Genomic DNA, 20,418 nt, shown 5'->3' with positions numbered 1-20,418 from the left:
GTCGGGAGGAATGAAAGGTGGTTGCATTAAATAGATGATCGTTAAATACAGATGGTCGCTAGTAGATTTGACTGTACAAGAAACCATACAAAGAATAACATTCTACAAAATCAATTCAGTTGTGAAGGGGTAGCATAATACTGGAAGGATAAAATCATCCATACATCTATTGTACATTTTATGTATATATAGAAATGCAATAATTTTCTTTTTTTTAGTATTAAATATTTCATATAAGATTGTCACCGAATATTCAAGTATCAGTCATAATTCAGCAAACAGTATCTGACCGCCACATGTTATCACAGTTAAAAACAGTCTCTTAGTTTCAGATAACATGTTATCACAGTTAAAAACAGTCTCTTAGTTTCAGATAACATGTTATCACAGTTAAAAACAGTCTCTTAGTTTCCTATAACACACAGCGACCAGATATTTCAGATAGATAACCATATATAAGATAAACAAGTAATATGTATCAATACTTGATGACAATATAAACACTTGTCACTCTACACAAGCGAATCCATGAGGTACGAAGCCCNAACCCCCCCCCCCCCTTTTTTTTTTAATAAAATTTGGTTTTGGGATTTTAACATCATTATCATTAACATATCAGAAAAAAATGCCTTGCTCACCTCTGCTCTGCATGGTGGATTAAATATTCATACATCAGACAAAAGGATTAAATACTCATACATCAGACAAAAGGATTAAATACTCATACATCAGACAAAAGGATTAAATACTCATAGACAAAAGGATTAAATACTCATACGTCAGACAAAAGGATTAAATAATCATACATCAGGCAAAAGGATTTAATACTCATACATCAGACAAAAGGATTAAATACTCATACATCAGACAAAAGGATTAAATACTCATACATCAGACAAAAGGATTAAATGGAGTTTACTTATTTGTAATTGCATAGTTGTGTATATTGTCTTGTTTCTTCAACGATTTACCTCCCTTTACTTGCAGCGATATATTTTGCAAGTCACTAAATACCTCCGTGTTTCCGCAGATAATAAAACAAATTGCATTCATTCGTTACAGTTGGTAAAATAATTTACTATTTCTTCAGCTAAACGCTATCGGTGAGGTGAGGTGTTTTGGGGTGCTTTTGGGTGTTTTTGTGTGTTTTTGGGTAAATCGTCGTGCCGCTTTTATAAGATGATCTAACAAAGGGTCGTTTTTTGTCCCCCAGAACTTTGCCCTTTCCTTCGCTTTGTCTAAAACAGAATCCCCTTTATTGTCAAGTATGGTGGTGCTGTCATATTTACGTCCTGTAGATTCTAGGTGTTGTTTAACATGAGTTTCACACTCAGTGAACCAGTCTACATCTGATGTTAACAAAGCTAAGTAATGTAGACAATGATACCCGTCATTATCTACAGCTGTAGTTAGTGCTGGGTACGACTGAAATAAATATAAACAAACCTCCCTGTTTCCCATCATACAACTATAATGTAACACCGTTCTCCCGGCATTACTTACAGCTGTAGTTAGTGCTGGGTACGACCGACATAAATATAAACAAAGCTCCCTGTTTCCCCTCACAAAACTCTCATGTAACACCGTTCCCCCGTCATTACCCAATAACTGCGCCATGTACTGAGCACATGCACAGTTCCTATGAACAACACGACCATCTACTAACTCACACTTATGTTGTTGGTCCTCAACTCTATATAAGGAGTTAAGTACACACCTCTCCACTGTCTGAAACATAAAACAGTTTCCTCTCCGTGCCACAACACGGAGCGGGGTTCGTCCTAACCAACCAGTGTCGTGTACCAAGTGTGGGTAAGTGTCACATAACAACGTCACCATCTCTTCTTTCTCAGACTCACATGCCGTATGTAGGACATTGAAATTGTAATAATACCTCGCTGTAGGAGTGACATCATACTGCAGTAGTTTACGTAACACTTTAACACTCCCTCCCTCCACCACACTAAACACCGTCTCCTTGTCAGGTTCTACTCCCGCACACAGAAGATGTAAAGCACATTCTTCTGCACCAGAATAACATGCTTCATTCAAAACAGCAAGTTTTGTCTTATCATTCAAGTATACAACAATTTTTCTAAGTAAACACACTTGTCTGTTACTATCATTCCAACATCCACTAACCAATGACAATGCTGTGTCCTTGTCAGGTTTTACACCTTCTGACAGAAGATATAAAACACATTCTTCTGCACCAGAAGAACATGCTTTATTCAACACATCAAATTGTGTCTCATCATTCAAGTATAAAACAATTTTCCTAAGTAAACACACTTGTCTGTTACTATCATTCCAATGTTCACTACTAACCAATGACAATACTGTGTCCTTGTCAGGTTTTACACCTTCTAACAGAAGATATAAAACACATTCTTCTGCACCAGAGGAACATGCTTTATTCAATACATCAAGTTTTGTCTCATCATTCAAGTATACAACAATTTTCCTAAGTAAACACACTAGTCTGTTACTATCATTCCAATGTTCACTAGTAACCAATGACAATGCTGTGTCCTTGTCAGGTTTTACACCTTCTGACAGAAGATATAAAACACATTCTTCTGCACCAGAAGAACATGCTTTATTCAACACATCAAGTTTTGTCTTATCATTCAAGCATAAAACAATTTTCCTAAGTAAAAACACTAGTCTGTTTCTATCATTCCGATGTCTGTCAATCAATGACCACCATGCTGTGTCCTTATCAGGTTTTACACCTTCTGACAGAAGATATAAAACACATTCTCCTGCACCAAAATGACATGCCTTATTCAACACAGCAAGTTTTGTCTTATCATTCAAATGTACAACAATTTTCCTAAGTAAACACACTTGTCTGTTTCTATCATTCCAATGTTCACTAGTAACCAATGACAATGCTGTGTCCTTGTTAGGTTTTACGCCTCCTGACAGAAGATATAAAACACATTCTTCTGCACCAGAATAACATGCTTTATTCAACACATCAACTTTTGTCTTATCATTCAAGTATACAACAATTTTCCTAAGTAAACACACTTGTCTGCTACTATCATTCCGATGTATACTAATCAATGACCACCATGCTGTGTACTTGTCAGGTTTTACACCTTTTGACAGAAGATATAAAACACATTCTCCTGCACCAAAATAACATGCTTTATTCAACACATCAAGTTTGTCAACTTTTCTGTCATTCAAAAACCTCACAAATCTTTTAACAAATACAGGATCATTCCATACATCCAGAGAGCCAATACTAGTACCATATAGATACTTCTTACATTCAAACTCTCGGAGTAGACGCTCACACATTTCTGTATAATGATCAGATGCTATGACAATCATGTTTGAAGCTGTTTTTGAGGTTGTTAGATAACTTAGGGATTTGCTGGGACAATTCTGTATGAAGCCAATCAGTGTGACTTGTCCATACAAAAGTGCCACAGCAACATATATAGAATCATGATTAAATCTGTACACATCCTCACCAGACCAATGTTTCTCCTTCTTTACCAAAAAGCCTAATAATTCATTGAAACTGTCCTTTATATATCCAACTTTTCCCATGTTATCATGAAACAAAGAAGCTTTGTCACATTTACCACCAATCAACTTTACTGAAAATGCTTGTTTCAGCCATTTTTCTTTGATTTTTGTATTGTTTGGATCCAGATCTTTTACCTTTATCATTCCGCCATTAAGGAAGAGATACAAAAGTGCAGAACATTCTTGTAATTTTGACAATGCTTCATTCAAGAAATGAAAAGGATTTTCAAAAAATCTATCTCGTTCTTTCTGTAATTCTTCAGAATTGTAGAAAAGTTGGCAACACTGCGGGAATCCAATGTTTGGTGCATAAGTTGAAATTCGTGCTTTTTCTTTATCTGTCCAAGAAAATTTTTCTGGCTTATACAGCTCTAAAAAAAATGATTTTTCTTCCGCAACTTGGTATGTATGTGAACTCAGATCAATAATGTTATCTATGGTTAAAATTGTTCCAAGAGAACGTTCTTCTAAAGAATTGAATATTTCGTTACGAATAGTAATGATGAGAAAATTGGTCTGGGTTCGTTCATCTACAAAAAGTGTGTTTACATCCGAGACTCTTTTGTTCCACTCTTGTACATCCTTTTTACACACATCTTTCTCACCAAAAACATCATCAATAAAAGTGATCAGTTTTAAGTTTGGAGCCAATAAATCTAATTTCTCAATCATATGAAGCTGTAAGGGTTGTCCTGCTTCTTGCTCCTGACTCAGCCAATGAAGGAGTTGAACGGCGATTGCTGTTTTACCGTCTCCCGTGTTTCCCTTGATGACGACAACCTTGTTCTTTAGTAGCTTTTCTTTAGCATCACAGAAACCTTTGGTGGGGTAGAACTTTTTCTCCTCTTTTTCTTTTTTGATCTTGGCTTTGGTTGTTTCTGTATAAAAAAGAAAAGAAATATGGACTGAAAAGTCTTAATTATATGAAATGGATTTGTTAGAATGTAACCAATATGGCTATTAAATCTATAAGTCAGAGAATCATATCCAATATACTTTAGAATACTGTGAAGAATAATTTGTAAAGGAAGAGTTAAATGAGTGAATTAATGGTAGTATCAAAAAATAAATCAACTGATCTTTTACCAAACATGGAAAAAATGTGTAACCGGTTAAGATAACACAAAAGATGGCAATAACTACCATTATATAAGGCTTAAATACTCATTCAGCTAAAATGACCAAATAATGTTTCAAGCTCAGACAAGAAACCTTGTCATTATATGTGACATATATTTTACCCAATGATTGGTAACTTGATTGACTTATGTTTAAAAGACTCAAGGTTTTACCATTTCTTATCAAAAGAATGTTGATAAATATATATGATCATAACGTCACAAATACATTTAGTATGACAACACAAAACATATTAGTTTAAGCTGTCAAATAGAATTAATCGCTGGAAATACTTTCAACATTACATTATGCTTTGTTCCAATAATATGCTTCTGCTAGAAATCAACCTGGGTCCTCTGTTTTACTGATCTGGCATGCTGCTGAATAAGCTTAAGAGAATATCTTTTAAGCCCAATCAGTAGAGGGTCAGACTGGTAAGTCAGTGGTCCTTGGATCAAACCCCAGTGAAAGCATTTAAAAAAAAGACCTCTGCTACAATCCAATGCCTCATGAATGAAGAAACTTAGTCATTACAGCATAAGAGGCCCAATGGCCTTGAATCGCTCACCTGGCTATTTGGGAAATTAACTTGAAATCTGCTGAGTAGGCTGGGTCCAGAGCCCCAAGAAAGGCAGCTCCTTTATTTGTATTACTTTTGACCCCCATGGGCCACAAACACTATCACAGTAATTTTTTTAAAGCCTTCCCAATGAAGAGAAGTCATTAAAAGAAAATCTTCAATTTTGACCCCTTTTGATCAAAATCATAAACCCCCAAGGTTTCAGCTATTTTATTTTGTATAACTTATTATCCCAATGAATTAGGTATGCTACCACTACAATTTGGTCGATATCTACACAGTAATTAACTAGAACTGTCATCTGGAGGATAACCTATACCCGCAGATGCTGGAAGTTTAAACATCAGTAAGTGACCTTGACCTTGGGATTTCCGGATAAGTTATTTCCAATAGAGGGCCGTAACTCCCTTAAAAAGTGTTGCGATATGAAAATAAAATGCCGATGCACAACTACATAATATACTGATCATTTAAGTGAAGTTTCAATAAAATATGCATGTTAGTTAAAATGGAGTTTTCAGGACAAGTCACTGCGGACGGATGGACAGGGTGATTCCAGTATACACACCTTAGTTCGTTGCTGGGGGTATATAAGGAGACATCATTTAATGCAAATCAGACAATTTAATTCCTTTGGGCCCAGTCTCTCAGCACGCCGGTAGGGGGTCAGCCACAACATTTTAAATCTTTTGATCGCCTCGGCCTAAAAATGCTAGAATTCGGTTAAATGCTGGTCAATATTTAGGGAGATGTCATTGAACATGAAATTTGATGGACGACAGGGACGACGACAGATGAAGCACCACCACATTAGTTCACACTGGTACTTTGTTCTAGATGAGCTTATAAATCAAATCTGATTCAAAACGAAGCTTCCATTCTGTTCCTCTACAATATCTGTGGTGTAAGATCTGATGACATGACATCACAAGTCATATGATCTGGTGACCTTTGATTCAATACAGAAGTCATGATCAATTATACAAGTACTTGAAATATTGTTCGGAAGGGCATTTCAAAGATTGTCTGCAATAACATTCACCAAACATAACCTGTTATGTACTTATTGTTAAATCCTATACCATAGTGTATAGGAACAGAGAAAGAATAAACTTAATCGGATTGGGGATGCATCTGGATATCAAGACTTCTCTTTTGGTGAACCAAGATTCTTGTTCAAACAGAAGTAAAAGACTTCTTTCATAGATCTTTAGATGATGCCTGTTGTTCTGGTCCAAATTTTGAGGAAATCTGCGTTTCTTCTCTAACCATGCCCAATCCAGTAGTTTAGACTCACCTATCATGGGTTCTAAGTCAGGATGGATTTCTGTAAAGACATTTATATTAAATAAGTAAGGCATAGCTGATTGAATTTTAAATAAACTATTTATCACAGACAATTTTCTTACTAATTAGTAATATCATGTTGTAATCTGAACTTGACAAGATTATTTCCTAACCATGAATCATAATACATGTAGTACACTAGTAGATATCATTACATGTATAGAGAACAAGTACAGGTACTTGTCTTCTGACTCGCAAACACCTTATAGCAATGTTCTGTCAAAATAGCCATGTTGTTTCTTTTACTTAAATGATTCACTAAATCACCTGATTATCTGTTTTCATTGACTGAAATTTAATTGAAAGGGGAGATAATCTCTATAACTGATCCAGCAACCTTGCAGCTTTCAAACTTACTTTCGGCATGGCTTGTGTTTGCTGTTGTGACATTCATAGCAGCCAGGTTACCTGGAAAAATATGACAAACATGTTTATTACATAGTCAAGTCAATTGAATTCCAATTTCTTAAAGTTCAACAAATTATTTTCAAAACAAATTTGTATAATGTCCCATCTGTGGCATTGGATGATGAAAAAGGTCATTCAGTTGAACAAAGTTTGAAGCCCTTAATGCTAGCAAGCTACTGGTCAAATATCATGAGACTTTACGTTATCTAGAAGTCATTTTAAAATTTTAACACATGTAGAAAGAGGGTCAAGGCCATTTGTTTGAACAAACTTGTTATCCTTTGTCCCAGCATGCTACTGGTCAAAAGTCATCACCATAGGCTAGTACATTTGACCACAATTTCCTTAATTGGTGAAGGCTGTTCATTTGAACAAGATTGAAAAGAAGTATATAGAAAGATTTCACCATATTTGCCCCTTTATCTTGACATTGGGTCAAAGTCATTCATGATCAATTCAACAAACTTAATAGCCTTCCCCTATGCATGCTACAGGCCAAATATATCACTCTTGACCTTTCGGTTCTTTAGATCAAGTCACTTTAAGTGTTTGAATATTTGACCCCTCTGACCTTGAAGATACGTCAAAGACATTTTTGAACAAAGTTGATAGCTCTTCATTCCAGCATGTGAACGGCAATATATTATCACCTTGATCCTTTTCATAAGTAAGAAATAGTGGTTAGAGTTGGTATAAGCCAATAGATCCCTGTGATGCAATCGGGTCATATTTGACCCTGACATTTGGTAAATGCCATTCAATTGAACACAATTGGTAGCCCTTCATCCCGATTTGCTACTTAAAAAAATACCATCATCCTAGGCCATTTGGTTACTGAGAAAAAGTTGTTTAAAAAAACAAGAGGCCCAGAGGTCCTGTATCACTCACCTGGATATCTAAGCAATTATGGCAAAATATTCTCCAAATGAGAAACAAGGGAATATACCAGACCTCAAGGCCACTACTTGTAGCATATCTGTATTAGATTTTTCATGCCAAGCAATTTGATGTATGGTTATAGGGTGGGGATCTCAACTGTTTCCATGCTGTGACTCAGAAACTAGGTCCATAGGGTTGTGGTCAGACCCCAGGATCAATTCAAATATCATGAATGCATTTGTCTCCTTTTGCCCAGCATTTGTATTTATAGTTTTGGGGTGGGGATCTCAACCGTTTCAAAGTTATGACCCAAGGGTTACGTCTGCAAGGATGGGACAGACCCTGGGGTCAATTCTAATATCATGACTGCATTCGTTTCTTTATGCTCAACAATACATGGTTATAGGGTGGGGATCTCAACTGTTTCCAAGCTGTGACTAAGAAACTATGTCCCGAGTGGTTCGGTCAGCCTCACCATTTGTACAATTTTGAATCACCAACACCTAGGGATGCTTTCAGTCAAATATGGTTGACATCCATCGCTTAGTTCCAGAGAGTAAGTCATTTAAAATAATACAGCAAAATTGACCCCTTTTGGCCCCATCCCTCAGCCCCCTAGGGGGGTCAGCCCCACAATTTGTAAAATTTTGAATTCCCACCACTTAGGGATGCTTCAAGTCAAATATGGTTAAATTCCAATCAGTGATTAACTTAAGAAGAAGAAGAAGTTGTTTAAAGAAACAAGAAGCCTCATCGGCATGCATTGTTCATCTACTATAATTCTAACACTTTAAAGCCTACATTAAGCTATAAGATAAATATCCTTACCTATGACTCTTGGTTAATAAAAACAACCTGTTACAAGATTTTCAAATTTTACCCTAGAGACCTTGAAAGTCTAACGAAGTCATTCAGTTGAACAAACTTGGTAGCTCTTAATCCAAAGAATCATCACCTTGTGACCCTTTGTTAACGAGATTAAGTCGTTTGACCCCTGTGACCTAGAAAGTGGGTCAAGATCATTCCTTCAAAACATTGATAAAATATCATCAATCTAAGCCTCTTGGCTATTCAGAAGAAATAATTAAAAATGTCTAGTAACTTGACTCCTGTGACCTTGAATGTTAAGATAGGCTGTTAATTGGAACACAAGTGATAGCCCCTGCTTCTATCATGCTTCTGGACAAATATTATCACACAAGTCTTCTGGAAATTCAGAAAAAGACATTTCAAGATGTTAACACCTTTAATCCCTGTGACCTTGCAACTAGGTCAAAATATTTTTTATTCCCCAACTGTTCGGCTTCATCTAAGGAAGCTACATGTAAAATATTCAAGACTCTATGTCTTTCAGTTCGTTAAAAGAAGTCATTTAAAGGTTTTGACATATCTATTCCTTGTAATGGTCGAGGTCATCTTCATTTGCAATTGCTTAACATATTTGACTCCTGTGACCTTGAAAGCAGGTACAGGTCATTTTAATTTTCAAACCTAGAAAGCTACCAGCCAAATATTATGCTTCTTTGCCTTTCGGTTCTTCTGAAGAAGTCGTTTGAAGTCATTGACATATTTGACCTCTGTTATCTTTAAAGTAGGTCTATGTCATTTTCATTTGCAAACTTTTTTGGGCTCTGTTTGAAGAAGCTACCAGCCAAATATTATGATTCTATGCCTGTCGATTATTCAGAAGAAATTGTTTGTAGTGTTTGATAAATCTGCCCCTGTGACCTTGAAAGTAGGTCAAGGTCATTTTTACTCACAAGCTTTGTCAGGCTCTATCCCAAGAAGCTAGCTACCAGTCTAATATTAACATTTTATTCCTTTCAGTTCTTCAGAAGCAGCTTTTTACATATTTGACCCCTGTGACCTCTTCATTATTCAGAAGAAGTTGCTAAAAAGAAATTCGGCGGACACCGGACGGACGAACGATAGACGCCATATCATTGTATAAGCTCGCTAGCCCTTGAGGAAGTTTAGCTAAAACATTGACACCAGACGGACCAGGTGAGATTTTAACAGTGACTTTGTTTTGACCCTCTAAAGTTGAACTATTAACGATGAAATTTTGTATACCACTCAAAGCAGTTTCTGATTAAGCGATGTTGATTATACCTTTTAAGTCATGCATATCCCTTGCTATGACTTCCTGCCTGGTGGAAACATCACTGATGGTTGTTGACATGACTTCCTGTCTGTTGGAAACATCACTGATGTTTGTTGCCATGACTTCCTGCCTGGTCGAAACATCACTGATGTTTGTTGCCATGACTTCCTGCCTAGTGGAAACATCACTGGTGTTTGATGCCATGACTTCCTGCCTGGTGGAAACATCACTGATGTTTGTTGCCATGACTTCCTGCCTAGTGAAAACATCACTGATGTTTGTTGCCATGACTTCCTGCCTGGTGGCAACATCACTGATGGTTGTTGCCATGACTTCCTGTCTGTTTAAAACATCACTGATGTTTGTTGCCATGACTTCCTGCCTGGTGGAAACATCACTGATGTTTGTTGCCATGACCTCCTGTCTAGCTGTAAGACAAATGCAACACAGAAATGAGACTTTGTCAGCAAATATATTTAAATCAGCTACATTTGAAAATATCAACATCTTAATTAGGTAATCTGATGGTGGTGGGCAAACAATTTGAAGATAGATTTGGACATTAATTTGACTTCCAATTTAGAAAATGAAAAAGACAAAATTAGTATTGGTGTTTATACAGCTAGTACTGCCACAGGGAAAAGTGATTTAAGCCATCATGTGATGGTGGGCCAATATACATTATATCACATTTCATTAGATTTTTTAAATCTCATTTTAAAAATCTTGACAGTGTCTGTCTGCTACAACTTCAGGAAATAGGTCTGTTTCTGAACTTCGTCTGTATGCTTTTGTTAACAATATATTTTAAGTAAAAATACTTAATAATAAGATTTCCTCAAATATTCACAAACAAGGTCAAATGTTTTTAGAAACAATGTAAAGTATACTGACCTTTGACCTCATGTACAATGGCCTTGACCTCCAAGTCCGCCTTGTGTTGTTTCTCTAGTTCCTCTATATAATATGTCTCTGCCTCAGGGTCCATGCTCACGGTCAGTAGATCATCCACAGCTGTTACGTATGTGTCACCTGTCAAAGCGTCCTTTTCAATTTCACACACGCTCTGACGGATGAGGTACCACCTATTATTGAAGTCTGAATCAGACAGTGATGCAGTCGACAGGTGTCCATAAGATTCATTTCGCTGGACTCTCAACCGGTCAATATTAGCTGAAAGTGACCTGTCTGCTGGGTCTGGTGGCTTCCCCCAACCAGTCTGGTGTGGTGGAATATTGATACTCTGGAGGTTTCTTAGTAGTTTATATAGAAGTGTAAAGTCCAAGTCTTCCAGGGTACCTGAGAACACTCTACCTGAGGGATAAAGAATCTGTCGCTGACGATGTTCAAGATTTCTGCAAAGCTGATCTTTTTGACTTCCTAGAATGGCAGTAAGTCCTGGGGGTGGCACTTTGGCTTCGAGCACATCTCTGAGAAGGTCACAAACAACATCAAGGACAAGTCTAGACAGTCGGGCGAAGTTAGTGGTTACACTGCTCGACTGATAGTTGGAGGCCATTGTCAAAGCTGTTATAGGTGATTTGGGGAGAGGTAGATGCTGAAAGAAAAGGAATACATTAGATTCTACATCTACATAGCTGTTAATAAAATCTAATGCCCGAATAAGTCACAGTACCAACTACTGAGTTAATATTCATGCTGACCACCCATATTAGTCATAAATTTGACAAACTATGGCTAGTAACCATCAGATATTTCCAGAGAATGATTAATTTGGTCAAATTTCCCATTTTTTGCACTGCCTCTATATTTGTACCATTAATATCGGGCACTCTCGGCCATCGCCGAGCAGTGCGAGCCAATAAAGCAACACATGTACGCAAAAAACAGCAGCATGCGTGACTGCATTGATGTTCTTTTTTGGCACAAACAATTAATTTGACATTTTCAATGAACACCTTGTCTTTTTGTCGTATCTCTGGCAGATTGTTATGCTCAGAAACAATTCTACAAGCTTTTTACAAGTCGATGTTACTGATAAAATCCTTCGATGTTCTATATACTATTTTGATATTTTCATTTTTCCCGAACTGAAAACTGTTTCAATTTAGTACTTCGTCATTTGTCCTTAGCTTCAAATGATTGATATCGGTTGATACTGATAAGTCCGTATCTATATACCATTCCACGTATTTTGCTGTTTGTGAAATGATGAATTGACGCTGACAACATGTTGTGACGCGACTTTGACGTCACTGTTGACACGCGACATCGTCGACAATACTTACTGAAGTCAATCTGAATGTTCTGCAGCTATACTACATTATTAAGAATATTTTGATTTTGTTTATTCTTATCCCTACAGTTCAGTGCACATGTTTGCTTTGTAACTACACTGAAGGCAGGTTCACATAAAGGATATCTTTGATGTGACGTTAGTGTACGTATTTCATGCATTTATACTACTTTCAAAAAGTTCTTCTGAAGTTATTTTATCACAATTATCAAATAAAAAGTGTGTTTTTTTTCTGAATATTCAAACACGACAATTTTTTTCTGCATTTTCATTTCAGAATACTGTCATATATTTCCGTTACTTGATTTAATACTATGAGTTTAATATAAAAAGGCACATTTTGCTAAGCCATTTGCTTCTTCACCTTACCAAATTATTTTGGACAAAAATATGCAGAAAATTCTCTTACAGTACATTAGTAATTGTGTATATACGTTTTTGTTACAACGTATGTGATTACTATTGGCATCAGAATTGCATAATGTAATAAACAGTAAATTATACTTATGGAAAGTATAAATACACGTAGTTTCAAGAAGATCCCACATTTAAAGCCCTAGGTCAGTTTTGTTCGTTAAATGTATTCATTATTGGCTATTACTGATATCAGTACATTACGGTACCATCTGAAGAAAGCAAACAGGTATGATTAATGCCAATAATTATTTTTTTGACTCCATACAAGCACTGATTTGAAACCTTCTTCTGATTTCTTTTGGCAATCCAGCAGTTCAAAGAAAAATTAAAATTAAAATTCTGAGATGTTCATCATGCATGATCACAAGTTATTAAAAGCTATTCATTTTGTTGTCCAGTTCATATAAGAAAAGAAACAGAAAAGCTATATGGGTCTTATATTGTTACGATTGCCCAGCACTTCAAAAAAGGCTGATTTTAATCAAAAAGGAATGTCCATTGAAAAATGGAATGGAACAATCACAGATACAAAAAAAATCTATGCACATTTTTTGTTTCGAGTTTTGTATCATCGCAACAGCTAAGTAAAGAAAGATGAAGGAAAAAATAGATAAAGGTCCAAATTTCCAACATGGACGGCAGGGATAAAATCTGCATAGGGATAATTTGGTTAATTATTCCTATGCATATCACGAATATTTAGTTTGTAAGTGTTTCTAAGGTGCTTTGAAAAACAACGAACCAGGGCTGATCCAGTGCGGGAGGGTTCAATATGGGGTTAGGGACAAGGAGCCGGGGCTGATCCAGTGTGGGAGGGTTCAATATGGGGTTAGGGACAAGGAGCCAGGGCTGATCCAGTGTGGGAGGGTTCAATATGGGGTTAGGGACAAGGAGCCGGGGCTGATCCAGTGTGGGAGGGTTCAATATGGGGTTAGGGACAAGGAGCCAGGGCTGATCCAGTGTGGGAGGGTTCAATATGGGGTTAGGGACAAGGAGCCGGGGCTGATCCAGTGTGGGAGGGTTCAATATGGGGTTAGGGACAAGGAGCCAGGGCTGATCCAGTGTGGGAGGGTTCAATATGGGGTTAGGGACAAGGAGCCGGGGCTGATCCAGTGTGGGAGGGTTCAATATGGGGTTAGGGACAAGGAGCCAGGGCTGATCCAGTGTGGGAGGGTTCAATATGGGGTTAGGGACAAGGAGCCGGGGCTGATCCAGTGTGGGAGGGTTCAATATGGGGTTAGGGACAAGGAGCCGGGGCAAGTTTGACCCGGGAATTAACACCGGCCAATCCAGATATTTTTGGTCTTGAGCAAATATTTATAATTTTGAGGGTCTTAGCAGTATACATAAACGCTTAGTATTGTCTTTCGTATTGCTTTGGTATACAATTTTCTTAATATATCAATTTGGGTCAGGTTCGTCCATTGACACCGGGGCAGGTACGGCCCATAGGATACATGCATTGTGAGGTCATAGTTATACTGATTCCAATGTGGACCGAACTTACACAAGGGCTGGGCATATTCGGTCATCCAATCATCCGACATGAAAAAAGTTAAACAATTCTCTAAATAAGGAAGTTTATTTGCCCTTTTGTTATTATTTTATGAAAAACATTGATTATCTATATATATCCATATAAACAACATTTGATACAACGCCTAATGTAGCTAACATAAGCCACTCTAAAGTGCTTTACAGTACATAGATTTACAATTAGCACATAGCATATACGTGAATTCAATACATTTTTATGAGTAATTCACAAGAGCTGCCTTATCAGGTGCTAACTTCTAGTCCTATGCCACCTGGCTTATATCTCCCCATGTGTGTATGCCTTCGTGTTTGCTTGAAATGTAGTGTGGTCTGTTTGTAGCGGGACAGTGCTTCCAACGGTATCAGTTATAGTGCCAACTCGCTTGAATGCTACAGCACAAATACCGCAACATCCACCTTAGACCATTTTATTCTCTACCTGGGTTGTTGGAGTTGTGTGGGCAGGAGAAAATCACTTTTTCTGAATATCCATGAATATGACGACTTCAGGGATCGAACCCAGGCCGCGTGGAAGGCCGGAGTGTTTACCACTCAACCAGTCCTTCGGGCAGGTGAGCCAAAATACATCAACGTTAGGCAATGTAACGAGCCCCTGTGTTGTCACTGTTGCGACTGACTTGTTCGCCCTTATTTCATTGTAGCATATATATATATACTGCAAATACCTCTCACTATTAGTTTTGATTTCACATCGAATTAAACAACAATAATCGCCCTTCATGTTCTTCAGCTGTTGGGAGGTGGAATCTCCCGTTTGCAGCCATTGTTGATGTTTGTGGTGTCGTCCAGAACACATCGGGCGTTAGAGAGTCTAACTCGTCAGATAATTCGTGAGGGGTTCCGAGAGGGATACTCGACAGGGAAAATGGATCGCGTGAGGGATACCCTATGTTTTATTATCCTGTCATGTAATGTGTTAAAACCAATCAAGAAACGCTGTAAAATCTATGAGGAATAATAAAATATTTGTATTGCCTAAGTGTTAATATGTTTAACTTGTTCAAGTGTTAATATGTCTAACTTGTCCAAGTGTTAATATGTCTTACTTGTCAGTGGCGGATCCAGAGTGTTTTTTTGGGCTTCAGGTACCCCCCCACCCATTTTCCTAATTTTTTCCCCACTTGGAAACCCTCCTGGAAATTTGGACCCCCCCCCCCCCCCCCCCGATAGATCTCTGGATCCGTCACTGCTTGTCCAAGTGTGAATGTCTTTGTATGTAACTTGTATGTAACACGTATGTCAGACAAGGGCTCTATAGCGCTTTGTTATTTGTTTTTAAAATGCCCACCGACTTTAAATAAAATTTCTCTTGTCTTAGGAGGGTGTGAGAGAAAGTCAGGCATGGGATGAAGTAAGACAGAGAAACCGTTACGCCCCAGCTTCTTTTAATATTGCCATAATTCTTAGTTCATTTCGCGCAAATATGACAACCATATCGCCCCAGTTTCACTTAAATATTACTGATTAGGAACACGTAACCTTAAGACTGCAATTGTTTAAAAAAAAATGTTCTTATAATTTATTTTTAAAACATTAAATGAGTTATCAGTTTGCATGTTGATGAAAGAGATTGTCAGTCAATTTGTGAAAAGTAAAAGATATGTCAAATGATGTGCCAAGTTTCTTACCCTAAACATATTGACAAACAATGTATATTCAGCATAAATGTCAGCTATTTCAAATTTTCAACGAGGAAGAACGAAAATAATTAAGTTGCATTTTAGATTGATTTTTATAGTATTTTTTTTAAATAGTTAATGAAAAAATTAAATTACTTATGCTGCAAAAGAAGTAGATCTATATACATTAATAACTATAAGTATATATATATATACATTGTCTATCTCACTAAAATGCAACACACATAATATTGAGTGCTATTGAAAATAATTCAAAGTGCCAAAACATAGAACTGTTTTTTTTTTTTTATTCCAGACACTTCCTTATTGACAGTATAAACGACTGGAATGTTTTACACAGTGACCTAAAGAAAATAGACAATTCCACAACTTTCAAACGAAAACTTACTAAATATTGTATATCAATGTCTAAGATTTTAACTTGTTTCTCCGTGTAACCAAAACTTGCTATATAAGGAAAAAATGAGTGTTTTCGGACTTGAGTTCTGCATGATGGTGCTTAAAAGGAATGAGCATGGGCTTCCTGGTGAGACGTGAAGGAGCAACCGAATTTGTCTGTGTACAATTATATGGAAAGGTACAAAGGCGCATATCCCTACGTCGTTTTTTCTAGATAGGTCCAGCCGAGCTTGCTCAGCATGTCATCAACACGTACTGTACATATTCAGGTCCCATACAGTGCATGCATATATTTAGGTTTCTGCGGAGGAAGCCTAGGGTGGAATAAGCCTTGGCACACACTTTACTTATGAGTGTCCCATTTTAGGTTTGATTGGATGTTAAGGCTTAAATATTTCACATCATCTACGTGTTGGATCGGATGACTATTTAAAGAGTACTGAAATTTGACAGGGGACTTATTTCTAGTGATTGACATGAAATTACACTTGTCAGGATAGAATGACATTTTCCAGTTCCTCTCCCACTGTGGAAGAGGGTCTTAGTCAGCCTGTACTGTACCTAACGTTACGCCCGTTTCTTATATTTGATTTATCTCTTTATACTGTTAATTTTCCTGATCTAGTTTTAGCTGAAAATTACGATATCCTAGCGGAAAATGACGGAAACGTGAAAGACTTTCGGAATATGCCACTGTGTAATTCGGGGTGGTAAAATGTTTACGACAAGTCAACTGTGAAAATTACCTATTTTACATAGTGTTGTCAATATGGTATTTAATTACGAATTTATTTCAGTTCCACATCTAGTATCGACTTAATTTATTGTTAACGATTTTTTTTTAACTTATTGATGCCCAACTGTCACTCGTGCTAAGGGGAGACCACACCATCCATGATTTATACAAAGTTGAATGTCATTTGCCCAATGATCACCTTAATTACATTTATTAGAATTTCTTTTTCTATATCACGGACTTAGATCTAGTCTAGTTCCTTCATGTGGATGGAGAATGATACCTCTATTTTCCTATTCGGGCCGCGCTTTCCCGCCCCAGGTGGGCTACAACCCCACTTTTACACACGATTGAACAAAATGATGGGTGCCAATTTAGGCATTCTTGTGACCATTGTCGATAATATTTAATTTTTGCATAAATACACATTTAATTTGTAAGGTCAGCTTGGAAATCATTCCAAGTGCATAGACCATACTAGTCCGAATTATTCTGATGTTTTATCGACTAAGACCATACAAGAAATATCTTGAAATATTCGCTATGATTAAATTTTACTTTAGTGTAAATTGACAAGGAACACGCAATGTACACATTTCATATCCATATCCTCTCTTTTATTATAGCGAACTTAACACCAAGCAGTGACAAATCTGTCAGGTGATTCACAGGGTATCGGTGTTGTTGACACTTACAGCAGGACATTGGTTACCCGACACAGACAATAAATAAGATGTCAGTACTTACCTATAGACTACGTGGTGACTTAATATTAAGTTTTAAATATCATAATGCGTGCTAGTTCAATACTTATATTCACGTTTTTCTGCCTTTTTTTTCAACTTACAAGTTATATTCGAAATTTAAAATTCCCGCCTTATCGACAGTCCACACAAATGTATTCAATAGCTGGAATGGATTCTCCTAAACCATGATACAAGTAAAGGTCATATTATGGAATTGAATTTCGTGTGCGTGTGTAATGTTTTCAAAGTACAAAAGTCGATACCCCAAAATGTTCAGAATTCCATCCTGTTACAATGATTTATAAGTCACCATGTATTATGACAAATGATTATCGAGGTGTAAGGAGGGACAGAAATGTAGAAACTCTGCGTTTGAATGTTAGAGTATTATGATAATATTTGTTTTCTAAACGTCTTTTTTCTTTCATGTTTGTTTTTTATCATATTAGAATATGGTCTCTGTAACGAAGCATGTAAGAATTAGCAATGGATTCTCTTAATCCATGATAAGGGTCATAGTATGGGGGCGAATTTATGGTGCTTGTGTAATATTTTAAAAGTACGTGTACTTCATCCTCAACGCCGAACAGAGCGAGTTTTTTTGTTTGTTAAAATTAGACCGGAAATGATTTTTTGATGACAAGAAAGGGACCAGTGTTTAACTTGCAGATCCCAAGTTATTTTTTGTTTGAAAATTTAACCGCCGATCGAAAGCCAACATAATTTACACCCAAGCTCTTGCATTACAAAAGAACATGATTGTAGCCCAATTTATGCGATGTAGGAACTACCCTGAAATTAAAATTGACATGTGTTTTGAGGAGAGGGTTGGGGTATTTATTTAATCTGTGTACCGTTTTCTTCCTTGAAAAAAAATGACCCGAATTAGGGGATAGTACGTTGTTTTGAGTGGCTATACTGGCGATTAGAACATGAAACTTGGGTTTGAACTCGAGACCGATAGGTCGAGAGTTTAAACCAAATTTCATGTTCTAATCGCCAGTATAGACACGAATAACAACGTACTATCCCCATTCTAACACACCTTAACAAATATACTACGCTAATATGTTTAGAAACATTGTATTTCCTTGTACAAAAGTACTTTGTGACCTGAACTGGCGACGTGTCAATCTGCAGTGGACTGACCAATCGGAAAGAAGCTTTTAAAAGTCGGTCATTTAGCCCCGCCCATACTGTCGAACGCTCGACGAGGCGGAATATTTGGATTGTTCGTGAACGTCCTGTTACCAAAGTTTATACGACACATTTGGATTAATATTGACCAAGTTCTTACATTTCCATGTCAGTATGCGTACCAATCTGTGCTTATCGACAAAATCGGTGATTATTTTTATAGATTTGTGAAGAGTTTTGTGTCAATGCATAAGACACATGTGAAATGTTTGATTTGATTTCGGATCTGAATAGATGCCTTCACACGGATGGAAAGAACGTTTCAGTAATATATGGAGGTAAGAACAAGGAATGAGTTCTTTTAGTTCATTCAACCAATGCATTTCATCGGTCGTTTCTGTTCTGTTGCCTACTAGCCTTATCAGCGGGATTTCGCTATGAGGCGAGCTTGACACCATATTGTTTTTGCTAGAACCGGGGCGTGGCTTATGTGCGACGGGAGGGAGCTTAAGACGATTGATCATGATTCTATCGCAGATAAGAACATGGTCCGTCTCCAATCAAAACACGCGTTGCAAACGAATCGTATTAGAATTAGGGGATAGTACGTTGTTTTGAGTGGCTATACTGGCGATTAGAACATGAAATTTGAGTTTGAACCAAATTTCATGTTCTAATCGCCAGTATAGACACGAAAAACAACGTACTATCCCCATTCTAACACACCTTAACAAATATACTACGCTAATATGTTTAGAAACATTGTATTTCCTTGTACAAAAGTACGTAGTAAAATACTTTGTGATCTGAACTGGCGACGTGTCAATCTGCAGTGGACTGACCAATCGGAAAGAAGCTTTCAAAAGTCGGTCATTTGGCCCCGCCCATACTGGCGAGCGCTCGATCTGTATGTTGACGAGGCGGAATATTTGGATTGTTCGTGAACGTCCTGTTACCAAAGTTTATACGACACATTTGGATTGGTATTGACCAAGTTCTTACATTTCCATGTCAGTATGCATACCAATCTGTGCTTATCGACAAAATGGGCGATTATTTGTATAGATTTGTGAAGATTTTTGTGTAAATGCATACGACACATGTGAAATGTTTCATTTGATTTGGGATCTAAATATATGCCTTCACACGGATGGAATGAACGTTTCAGTAATAAATGGAGGTAAGACCAAGGAATGACTACTTTTCACTTTTTAATTCATTCAACAAATACATTTCATCGGTCGTTTACTTTCTGTTCTGTTGCCTGCTAGCCTTATCAGCGGGATTTCGCTAAGAGGCGAGCTTGACGCCATATTGTTTTGGTTTGAAACGGGGCGTGGCTTAAGTGCGATGGGAGGAGCTTAACACGATTGATCACGATTCTATCGCAGATTAGAACATGGTCCGTATCCAATCAAAACACGCGTTGCAAACGAATCGTGTTAGAATACATTTTATGTTATGAAAATGTGACGGGGACATTTACGCTATATGGATATGTGACGGGGACATTTTTCGATTGTAGAAATCGTACCCGTGTCACATT

General features: G+C 37.2%; 2 protein-coding genes across 3 annotated transcripts; both read right to left on the bottom strand.

Moving 5' to 3' along the window:
- Positions 1–553: 553 nt before the first annotated feature.
- LOC110441185 lies at positions 554–17,771 on the bottom strand. 2 transcript variants are annotated; one of them, XM_021484283.1, is made up of 6 exons: positions 17,737–17,771; positions 10,878–11,541; positions 9,992–10,411; positions 6,950–7,000; positions 6,543–6,572; positions 554–4,424 (listed from the first exon to the last, which is right to left on the bottom strand). In XM_021484283.1, the coding sequence occupies exons 2-6, from the start codon at positions 11,500–11,502 to the stop codon at positions 1,087–1,089; spliced, it is 4,464 nt and encodes a 1,487-aa protein (XP_021339958.1). In that variant the 5' UTR covers positions 11,503–11,541; positions 17,737–17,771; the 3' UTR covers positions 554–1,086. The 2 variants fall into 2 exon arrangements, with proteins under 2 accessions (XP_021339958.1, XP_021339960.1); XM_021484285.1 differs by having other exon boundaries at positions 6,962–7,000.
- LOC110441186 (proline-rich extensin-like protein EPR1) lies at positions 13,357–14,204 on the bottom strand. The gene is made up of 2 exons (XM_021484286.1): positions 14,165–14,204; positions 13,357–13,961 (listed from the first exon to the last, which is right to left on the bottom strand). Exons 1-2 carry the CDS (start codon positions 14,202–14,204, stop codon positions 13,357–13,359), a joined length of 645 nt encoding a protein of 214 aa, XP_021339961.1.
- Positions 17,772–20,418: the final 2,647 nt, after the last annotated feature.

This window comes from Mizuhopecten yessoensis, unplaced genomic scaffold (assembly GCF_002113885.1).
Source record: "Mizuhopecten yessoensis strain PY_sf001 unplaced genomic scaffold, ASM211388v2 scaffold715679, whole genome shotgun sequence".
In the NCBI taxonomy this organism is placed as follows: domain Eukaryota; kingdom Metazoa; phylum Mollusca; class Bivalvia; order Pectinida; family Pectinidae; genus Mizuhopecten; species Mizuhopecten yessoensis.
The sequence above is the reverse complement of the archived record's forward strand: the minus strand, read 5'-3'. Positions and strand labels throughout refer to the sequence as shown.